Genomic DNA, 11200 nt, shown 5'->3' with positions numbered 1-11200 from the left:
TTCACCGTCCTTCCTCACTGAAATTGACAATCAAAATGGAAGAATATCCGTGACAAGTAGAAATATGACTGAATGGTACACCTTTTTGACAGAGGTGAATCAACTTCAAATAAAGAAGTGAAAGGATGGCAACATATGGAATATGTCCACTCAAAAATTGTCCTCCACATTCTATCATGTGAACTTTTATGGACCACACAAATGGCTTGAATATCACTGCACCAGGAAGAATGCGCCTATACAAAATAAGTCATGTAAAAGCAGTGCCAAACACAGGGAAATTATTCATATTAACTGAGTAAGCTAAATCCAAATTTTCTGGTTTCCTGTATGTTGGCCTGGTGAGTTTGATAAGTTAATGGCTAGCATTAAAATTTTCACAGATTAACTTTTGCACATGGCACATATTGTCAAGGTCTATGGTCTACCTTCTATTTCACTGCAGTGGCCATAGCTCAACCTCTGTTCTCCATGTACCGATGTCTCCAACTTCTTAAGTGCAATGACAGTGACACACCATGTTGGCAGTTTACAAGTTGTCATTTCCTTCGTAGATAAAGTATAGCTCCTGCAAGATAGAAAACATAGTTATTTATTCAAGCTCTTATTCTTAGAATATCAGTGCAACAGAAAGGGAAAAATACCGATTTATTCATTACATACAGTGAACTTTTTTCTGGCTTCAGGTTAGTGGTCTGACTAGTTTTTTGCAGTGAGCCAGTTGTCCATAAAATGCGATTGTGTGCGTATGTTTGCTTGAATGTCTTCTGTCATAGAATAAGAAGAGAACTATTAGAGAATGAAATGATGCAATTTTAGAAAAGTGGCTAGAACCAAGACTATACTTGTAACATGCCAAACTTATTAATGATCACGCAATTTTATTGTGTGATTAAACACTCCACTTTTCATTCGTATAATTATCTCTCAGCATCACAATGTTTTGCAGGGTCTAAGAGACAGCTGGTATGGTGGGGCATCTGTGGCAGTATGACCGGTGTGTTTGTTCTAGTTCCATTTTCTTAAAAGGTCAAACGTAGTGACCTGCATAATCCTCAGTTAACTAACTAATTGAATTCATATTTATGTTTGTCACAATCAGTGCATGAAGTTGTTTCCACATCTGCAGCTAACATATTCAGAATATCAGGGTACTGGGAATTGGAGCACCTACTTTATTAGTTTGATGATATACAACTATTAACCCCTTGTCATGTACCCCTCACAGAATTTTTTTTTGTACATCTGTACACATTATATCCACAAATTAGACATGATTCATATTTTAATCCATAACTCAGGATTAAGGAGAGTATTTGATTGTCGTACTTACAGGTTTTATGTTATGATGCTGTCCTTTTTCTTTTTTTTGCATTGCCATGGTTAGATTCCTGGAGGATCGTGAGCTTGCCAATCAATTTTATGCCTGAAATTATTCCTGGTGGAGCCTGTAAGTATCGTAATTGGGTCAACCTGCTGATACCATTTTCCAGTCCTATTTTCATCTTATTCTCATAATGAGGCTGGAGACTTAATGCTTGCAAGTGGTAAAGTCCAAATAATGATGTGGGCATACGGGTAAATTTGTAGCTTTCTTTGATATCCAGATACCTAAGGTGGACCATATGCTGGATGTTGTTTGGCAAAATACCATGAGGATGTCGGAGCACTAATACCCGTAAGCTTCTCAACTGTTTCAGTGTTTCTCCCAGAACATAGTTGAAGTTAGCTGTACGGGCCGTGCTCCAGGAACAAGCATCTGCCTTGCATATTATTAAGCTTCTCAAATTATTCTTCATTTCTCTGTCTTTTTCAAAACTCGCATAAACCATAGATATGTTGCTGGCATTGACATATAGGTGGCGAACATTTCTAGGAATGCTGACATGGAAATTATCTTCTATACGGAAGTGTTCTCCATTGGAGACTGACTCAGCAAAATCATGTACCAAGTCATGAACAACATAATGATCCTCTAGATTGGCTGCCTTCCGAATGAATGAAACCTGTAGAAGATCATCAAGGTAACGATATGCGGTTTCATCTGGTGTTTCTTTGTTAATAAAACCATGAGCTCTCCACATCTGTACAAGTACATCACCTCGAAATTGGTAGTTCTTAGGGAATAATGTGAAGTAAATAATGCACTGCCTCAAATGATCAGGAAGGCGCTCATAGCTCAATCGCAATGCTGGCATAATACCATCTTCATTCTGTTCAATCTGCCATAATTTGCTTCCACAGATTGTCCTCCAGTGGTATTCATCTAGCCTCACCTTTAACAAATTTCCTACTGTCTTAGCTGCTAAAGGAGAACCAGCCAATTTCTGCACCAATTCTTCACCAATTTTTTTCAATCGTGGAAAATCAAATGGATCTGCATCATGAAAGGCACATCGTAGAAAATGCTCTTTGTAGTCTTCACCTTCTAGGCCATCTAAATGTATTGTCTCGGTTGCCCCGTTTATATTTGCCACATTCTGACTTCGAGTAGTTACTATTACTTTGCTGCCCTTACTGGCAGACTGCAGAGGTTTGCACAGATTCTCCCACTGGCTGCTCATTTCATTCCATACATCATCAAATACTACCAAAATCCTGCTACCTTTCAGTTTGTCCTTAAGTATCCTCTGAACTTGATCTAAACTACTGATGCTGCTCAAATCAGCAGATTTGCTAAGGTTACCTGACTGTACCATCTCTTTTGTTAGGCGTTCAACATTGAGTTTATCTGACACATGGAGCCATGCCATAAAATCAAAGTGTACCTGTTTATCATAAAAATAGCTATACACTTTTTGCACAAGCGCAGTCTTACCGACACCAGCAATGCCAACAATTGATATAACATCATATGGTTGCCTGGACTTTTCATTTGTCTTCATAAGTAAATTCTTTAAATGTTTACCTTCAGTAACTCGTCCGAAAAACTTTGTGTCCCCCAGCATAGAGGTTGTTGTGCGCCACTGAACTGGTTGCTCTGGTGTCCTGTTCTCTAGCTTCAGTAACTCCAACAGAGTTTTCATCCGATTATCAATCTCATTAAATATATTCACTACAACAGCTAACTTAGTGAGGTCTTCATCTGAGAAAAGGAAGCGCTTGAGAGCAAGAATGGAGCGTTTTACTGTTGAGTCACTGCTAATGATGCTGGAGGCAGTACCGAGGGTGGTTATGGAGGATGATGAAGAGGAACACGATGCATAAGAATCAGCTATGGAAGATGAAATTGAGCTAGTGGTCACCTTGCCCATGACTTCAACTTGATTGGTCACGTTGTCCATGACTTCAGCTTGAGTGGTCGCCTTGTCCATAACTTCAGCTTGTGCTTCTAGAACTCGGTAATCAAATAAATCCAGAACATCTTCAGCCTGGTAAGCAGCATCTTTGATTCCCCTTAACAGATTTCCAATGTTTGTGTCCTTACCTTGCAATCTCTCAGCTTTGTGTATCACTTCATGGATTCGCAGTAGGCTGTCCTTAAGGCTTATCAGTTTGCTTCTTGTATCTTCCCTTTGGTATTCATACTGATCTCCTACGTAAGAGCAGATCTTATCAACCAGCTTTGATATCAAAGCTGAAGCAACCCATCCCCCTATTGAACCTGCCATTGTTAACTCTAAGTTGTTCAATGTGGGTTTCAAGTTGCTGCATAAAGAGGAAGGATTGTTGATATGGACAAAGCTTGTATGTAGATGCAGTCAAGAAAGAATTATTATAATGGAAAAATTAAAGGCTGTTACTTCCCCGACTAGCTGCATCCTATGGTAGAATAGAAAAAATATTCCTGTTTTTTACATTAATTTGGTTGCTTTTTCTTCACAAAGATACTGATGTTTTTAAAAACTGTAGTACGGAGCTGACCCATAGGGGTGAAGGCTTTTCTAGGAAAAAAGCCAAATGACATATTTGCTAATGAAAAATAGTATGTGAAGAAAACTTTTATACACGTGTTCTTAGCGATTTAAAATATAAGGCTTAAAAATAAACTACGATGAAAAAAAATTCAAAATTACTTTAAATTTAAGGTTTAAATTTTAAATTATGGCTTGTAAGCATAAAGCAAAAGCGAAAAGATGAGGCTCTATAGTCTCTCCTGTTTAATTTTAAGCATAGCTGTAACATCTAAAACATAGTTTCTGGTGATCCATTCCAAGCAAATGATTTTTATTATATGCCCTGGTGACTCAGCTTATGTGAAAATCTATGCCTTTCTAATTGCGGGTGGTTCTGTTGGTTCTAACAACCACGTACTTTTGGTGTGGTAGTATTGTGGAAGCAGAACTGTAGATACCCTCTGAACCAATGATAACTTGATGAGGAAATTACTTTGAGCATACCTAAATAATTGCAGGTATTGTCATCCATGAATAATGACAGAAGATTCTCCTTTTTCTTGTAGTTTAGTGCTTAATGTATTCACAAGAAAGTAGAAGCAAAATGGTGCCTTACATGTACTTGTTTATTGTTCTTGTTGTTTTCAGGACTTGCTCTCTCTGTGGTTTTGCCGCTTAATCATGATGAAGCTGCTCCATGCGTGTAATCAGCATTGACCAATCTCATGTAACTCATCTTTGCTCCTTAATTTGCAGTTATCTTGTCATGAAACCTGGATTGTCGTGCTTGTTGTCATGCAATAATCTTGCCTAGTTTGAAGGCTATTCATTTGTGATTAGATAGATAACAAAACATGCTACCTTGTATTTTGCACAAAAGAATTATACTTACTGGAGTAGAATTTATTCATGTTGCCTTTTAGCCAGGCGACATTAGCTCAATTGTCCTGCGACTAGGTAATCGATTAGGCAATCGTAATATAGTTTTTGAGAAAATCAAATATTGTCGTTTGTTCCTGTATTTTTATTTTTAACAACATTGTGAACCCCCTGTTTCCGACTAATGCATAAACGACTGTACCTTGGTTATCCTAATTAGAGTTATTTCTATGGAGGCTGGAATTAATATGGTTTACTTTGAACGCAAATTCTACAGAATTTTTGTTAAGTCCTACAAAAAGCCTGTTGCAACTGACGGTGAAATGTCGAGATGCAACAGGGACCAACTCCCGGATTGTTTTCATCAACCATCATTCTCATATATATCAGTACAACAGCTAACTTTGTCAGTTCTTCATGAGAGAAAACGAATCATTTGTGAGCACGAACTGGCAATTTTGCTGTTGAGTCAAGCAAGAGTAATTGTCATATTTCTTAAAAGGAAAAATGACCATGGTACTCACATGTTAATGACTTGCATTAACTCTACATTTTTTGGGAAAAAATGACAGTAGGACCAATGAGACCATGTCAGCAACAAATGTATACAGCAACTAAAAGATAATATATGAAAAAAAAAGTTAATGTTAATCTTCTTTAATAAAATTCTATTGCAATGAATGGGTAATGTGCTAGTAATGTAATATAATATAACATGTCTATCATATTTCAGTGGCCTTATAGTAGAATACAAAAGTATTAATTGCTTCTTTTACTTTAATTTCACTTTTATTGTTTCCGACGCGGGCATAATCACCACACCGATTTCTGCTTATTCTTGACAAAGATGGCGACATTTTTCAAAATTGTTTTGAGATGCCACATTTTTGAAAGTTTTAAAATCTAAAACATAGTTTCTGGTGATCCATTCCAAGCAGATCATTTTTATTATGCTGTGGTGTCTCAACTTATGTGAAAAATCTATGACTTCTGTTGCCAGTATTGTGGATGCAGAATTGCAGATCCCTCTAGACCAATGACAGCTCGATGAGGAAATTACTTGGAACATCCTAAATAATTGCAGGTATTGTCTTCTGTACCTAGAACTCTAGAAGGGCCATTCATGACGCAAGATTCTCCATTTTTCTTGTTATTTACTGCTTAGTGTATTAACAACACAAGTAGAAGCAAAACGGTGTCTTGCATCTTCTTGTTTATTGTTTCATGTCGTTTTCCAGGACCTTCCATTTCTCTGCGTCGTTTTTCCTCTTAAATACCATGAAACTGCTCACATATATCTTTGCTCCTCACCTGTCCTTTGTGCTTGTTTTCAGTACAATACAATTGCCAGGTTATGGTATACTCATTTGCTCAAAATGGAGTTTTCGTGCATATATCTGCTAATGATGGAAAGCGGAGGGTAAAGACAATTTGGGAAAAGAATAATGGGAGATAATAAACTGTGTTAAGTATGAATTTGAGATAAGAAAAATAAGAGTTAAACCATGTTAGTAGCACAAACTCTGTAACTATCTAGAAACCAAATATATTAGCACAAACTGATATGCAAGTATGCACATTCACTTGGCCATACAAAAGTAGAAAGGCTGCACAAATCTAACATAAAAACAATAAATTTTGTTTAAATTTCTCTTGAACATGGTAAGGTTACCAGGTACATACCATTAGCTCTCCCCAACAGCAAGGAAAACCCTTCCCTTCACCAGTTGCAGAAAATTTCTTGTGACTTGGTCCTAGAGAGAGTTTGAAAACATATAAACTCTCTTTCTCCTAATTAGGGCAGACATGACAAGCCGGCCCATGACATGAGCAAGTGGCCATGCATTTTCTCCGTAGATCCCTTTCCATGTGGTTTGTGTCCGAACCTGATTACTCCAATGACCTTAATTAAATCTGGACAGATGACTAAACCTAATATAAACCCATGGAATATCATAGATGTCCTTTGCTTAGGTTCTCTATTCATAATAACGACGGAGTAAGGACTGCATCATCAACTAGCATGTATTGGCGTTGGGCTGCCTAGTCTACTTGCAGTGAGAAGTCTAGGCTCAGTTGTTTGCGACAAAGAAAGGGAAAAGAGAGAAAATTCGTTTCGTTTTTCATGAGCACACTTCGCAAACTATCGAACAATGTGTTTTTTTTATATTTCTAAATTCTACTGTCCATGCACATGTGGAGGATAAATGAATATGATTCATTGGATCACGACAAGTGATGGGCCGTATAGAGCCATTAGATCAATCGTACTATTCATGACAATGTTAGTACTGGAAACTTATCAGTGTGTTGGCTGGAAAATCTATCCAACACCTGGTGGACACACTGCACCGGATCTGGTAAAAAACAGAGCAAAAGCATGGGAAACAGAGTATACGATAAGGTGATTCGTGGAGCAATTTCCTCTTGCTTTTTTACTTCAACTAATTGAAAAAAAAAATTCTAGCTACTGCTACTTAGACTATAACAGAAATAAATAAAAAAAAACAAGGCTTATCTGTGCGATCACTAGACGGCTTTATAGGTGCTAGTTCCGCAAAAAGTAGCCTCCATGAATTATAGTTACTGGTTTAATATACCGGTTATATTAGTAAAATGTCTAATAACTTACTATATGTGCTGTTTTTTTCTTCTAAAAGACAACACTGCATTGAGCTTAGCCAAGCGGTTTATGTCAACGGAGTGAGGCCGCGTTCGGCGTGGAAAACATAGTAATAGATTAATATATGATTAATTAATTATTAGTTACTAAAAAATATAAAATAGATTAATATGTGTTTTCAAAAATAACTTTCCAATATAATTTTTTTAAAAAAAATACACCGTTTGGCAGTTCGGGAAGCATGCGCGTGGAAAACGAGAAAAACTTAGTTAAATTATCCCCATGGCCGAACGCGGCCTAAGTGTCTTTCTTCCCAACATTATCTCCTCTCTATCTCCAATTCCCTTGCGTTTCGTCCCAATACGAGGCGAGCAGTTAGGGTGAGCAGTTAGGGCAAGCAGTTAGAGTAGGGCAAGCAGTTAGGGTGGTGCACTGGACTTGTCCAAGTCCAGTGTGGTGCGGATGCAAACACCTCCACCTAGCGTAGCGACATCCATCAATCTCTAGGCATGGGCACTAGATCCAGCTGTGCCTAGCCAGATCCCCTCACAAGGTACCTTTGTCCTCTAATCCTAGATCTAACCATTGCCTTATCTAGTCGTATCTCCCTATAATACCTCGTGGTTCAGTAGTAGATTATGGACGGATAAATAGAAGGAGGCATGGAAAAAAATGAAATTTATAATTCTTGTTCAGATTGACAATCAAAAACCGTGGTGGTATATAGCTCGTTGACTTATGCAAAATAGACCATAAGTTGCAAGTTCGGACGACTGATTTATGAATGCGAGCCATCGGATTTGCATACTTGTTCCGATCCACTGTCATGCCGCTGATCAGCTAACCGCTCTCTTCTGCTGCTGCGCTCTGTGCAACTGTTGTGCTGCCGATGTCAGTAAAAAAGGGGAAATTTTAGGATTTTGCCAAATTCATAGATTTTGTCACAATTTAGTCGACCACGCTACAAGAGTAATCCGTGGATAGTCCCTAGTTGCCAATAATTTAAATGGAAAATTAATTTTATTCACCAATATATTGAATTTAATTTTTTGACCGGTAGGCTGAAACGATGTTTTGAAATATGGGTCATGTGGTCCAAAGGAAAGTTTTATGCCTTGTCATTGTCTTCCTAACGGTGCCAGTTTTGTTTGATTATGAAAAACGGTGTAAGAGAGATGCAAGAAACAGTATCGCACGCCCAGTCCAAAGATGGTACAGTACAGTTCTGTTTTCTTTAATCTGAGATGTATAGAGGCATCATCTGATATTTTGCTCACAATAAAAGTTGTACAAAATTTTCCGTATAGGTTTGAAGTGCTATAATTTGCTCCTTTTCATTAGGCAGTTTATGAGTTATGTATAAAATAATGAAAGAACTAGCTAGTATACGTAGGTTAACGAGGGACGGTGGAAAATTAGAATCTCCATGTTGTGCTGATTCTAAATATTCTACGTGCCGATAGATAGTTACTATAACTGTTTTATATGAGGGTTAATTAGAACCATGTTATTATAAATTTGCTAGTTTACAAAAATATCGTTACAATTCATTTAATAGAAGTATATCATTATAATTCTCTTTCTTTTAGAGGCATGCCATCTTCTATGTCCTAATTGATCTCTTAGCCTAATAGGACATGGAAAAGGTTACATGGGCTATGGCTGATTGGATCTACCCGTAAAAATCCCTAACATTAAATCAAATTGTTTTACTTTTATTCTTTTTAGCCATGTTTCGTACTTTAGATTTTAAGTACCCTTGTTCACAAATCATTGTTGATTTATCCCGCAAATCATCTTCCTTTGCCCTTTTCTGCGAGAGTGCGATATGCCTTGTAGGGTTGTCCCAAAGTCCTTTCAATTTGTCACCCTTTAGGTGTGTTATTTGTTGGCCAGAAAAATCGGTGACTCTAGGGGAAACTAAAGATTAAAAGCTTTCAGCCAATTCAATTAGGCAAACTGTAACAGTCTTTATAAACTATCATATACAGTAGATTGATATAGTCACCATTGAGGATCATCTAATTGAGGTGGAGTGGTATGAGGTTGAGTAACAGAAGAGCACGTGGTGGCAATGGAAGCAGCTAGCATTGCTGACGCACTTCATCAAACCCATTAATGTGTCAAGAGGATTATGCCGTCACCAAGAGTTATCATGCTAGATGAGGTAAACTCCAATACAATCAATATCCAAATTAATATAGCCTGTTCTACAGATACATCTATCAATATTGGTACACATAACCAAGATGGTGCTTTAGATTATGTCTTAAACGATGCCAGCAAGAAAATTAGCTGTTGTACGTCCAATTCTCAACCTTGTAATGCTATCTACAACATGATGGTTTGAGTAAAAACCTAATGAGTGGTGAGGCTGCGTTTCCTACAGCCGGTCAAACCATACCTACTATGGCTGGTCAGATGGAGATCTACCATTGATGAGACCATGACCCATATTTCCGTTTTGACTGCTACTCTAAGCAATTTCCTTATTAGAACTCAGTGCATACTACATAACTCATGACCACACACACCTGATGTGGTTACCGTAATATGCAGCTTGCTACCCCCCCAAGAACAAACTCTAAGAGATTAAGAGAATATGGTTCACACCTGTCATCATCTGTCAGGCATTGGGGCCACACCATGGGGTAAGCTTCATCTTAGAGACCACCGGAAAGGTACTCTCAATTTATATATCAAGATTTGCGTTAGCCAACTACATATAAAAGTTTAGATTGTCAGGTAAGCACGTTTCTATATTTTATAAATTGAATGCATGCATATTTCTCAATTTAATTTTCTCATTCTCTTTGAAGCATACATCATATAAAGTGATGTGTAAAATATCATTCCCCACTATTTTGTGGGCATAATGCGCTACAACTATTAGGTGTGCGAGGCTTCCTCCAATTGTACAAGAATAATGATGTGCCCTATAAGCACCTATCTAGATTGATACTTCCCTTATATTCTTTATATGGCTATAAATATCAAACTCTTCCATCTTTAACGCGAACAACTGTGCAGAGCTAAAAATAAATCAGGTCAGTTCCTCTTCTCTTCTCTAAAGCAAAGTAACAAGCCACAAAAGTTCTCTCGATATGATTCGAATTGACTCCAAATTCTTAATTTTGATTCAATCTATTTGTAAATTTATGCAGAGTTGCAGATCATACAAGGATGAAGGCCTCAATGGTGGCAGTGCTTGTTATGATGGAGATGCTGATAATGTCAGTGATTGTTTATGCTGATGATGCAAGTTCTCATGTAGTTATGGATGAAGAAATCACAGTTGTTGCAAACTCTCATGGAAAAAATGAAGGAAGTGTGTCTAAAGATGGGATAGCTCCTGGAAGGAAGCTCATATCAGAGGCAACAAATACTGATTCATCAACTGCTGGTGTCTCCAGTACTTCATCAGATGCTGGTAATGCCGGTACTTCCTCAGCTGGTGCCTCTGGTACTTCATCAGCTGGGGCTGGCGGTACTGGTATTGATTCAAACTATTACGTGACTATCAAAGGGTACAAGGACTACATGAAGAAGTTTGGCCATAATCCCTGAGTAAGTTTGTGTGGCACATGTATACATGCATGTAAACCTTGGTACCCAAATGTATAAACGGAATGCTTAGTTCCGTGCATTCGGCATAGGAAAGTCCAACTGAGGTACTAGGTTATTAGTTGTTACTGGTCCAAGTTCTCCCACCTAAATAATCTCCATCGGCCTGCCGGCATTATGTAATAATGCATGTGTTGTAATGGTATTATGTGTGCTTGAATGTTTGTAATGGTATTATGTGTGGTTGAATTTTATGTATGCCTAAATTATGTGTTCATGGTGAAGTTGAATACTAATA

At 37.7% G+C, this 11200-nt stretch overlaps 1 protein-coding gene and 3 long non-coding RNA genes across 4 annotated transcripts; 3 read left to right on the top strand and 1 right to left on the bottom strand.

Annotated features, from left to right (window-relative positions):
- Positions 1-123: 123 nt before the first annotated feature.
- Positions 124-719, bottom strand: LOC102722848. Its single transcript, XR_005811703.1, has 3 exons — positions 664-719; positions 429-568; positions 124-236 (listed from the first exon to the last, which is right to left on the bottom strand). It is a non-coding gene; the product is annotated as an uncharacterized LOC102722848 (long non-coding RNA).
- A 684-nt stretch (positions 720-1403) lies between these two features.
- Positions 1404-2018, top strand: LOC121054299. Its single transcript, XR_005811702.1, has 3 exons — positions 1404-1450; positions 1608-1678; positions 1860-2018. It is a non-coding gene; the product is annotated as an uncharacterized LOC121054299 (long non-coding RNA).
- Positions 2019-2823: 805 nt separating this feature from the next.
- Positions 2824-6035, top strand: LOC107304153. Its single transcript, XR_001550202.2, has 3 exons — positions 2824-3374; positions 4485-4563; positions 5716-6035. It is a non-coding gene; the product is annotated as an uncharacterized LOC107304153 (long non-coding RNA).
- A 4172-nt stretch (positions 6036-10207) lies between these two features.
- LOC102699300 lies at positions 10208-11200 on the top strand. Its single transcript, XM_006652046.3, has 2 exons — positions 10208-10385; positions 10503-11200. Exon 2 carries the CDS (start codon positions 10522-10524, stop codon positions 10903-10905), a length of 384 nt encoding a protein of 127 aa, XP_006652109.1. The 5' UTR covers positions 10208-10385; positions 10503-10521; the 3' UTR covers positions 10906-11200.

Source organism: Oryza brachyantha, chromosome 4 (genome assembly GCF_000231095.2).
Source record: "Oryza brachyantha chromosome 4, ObraRS2, whole genome shotgun sequence".
Classification (NCBI taxonomy): Eukaryota; Viridiplantae; Streptophyta; class Magnoliopsida; order Poales; family Poaceae; genus Oryza; species Oryza brachyantha.
This window is presented reverse-complemented; position numbering and strand designations above follow the sequence as displayed.

Excerpts from the sequence above, each read along its gene's own strand:
- LOC102699300 (XM_006652046.3), top strand. The coding sequence starts at position 10,522 with ATGAAGGCCTCAATGGTGGCAGTGCTTGTTATGATGGAGATGCTGATA.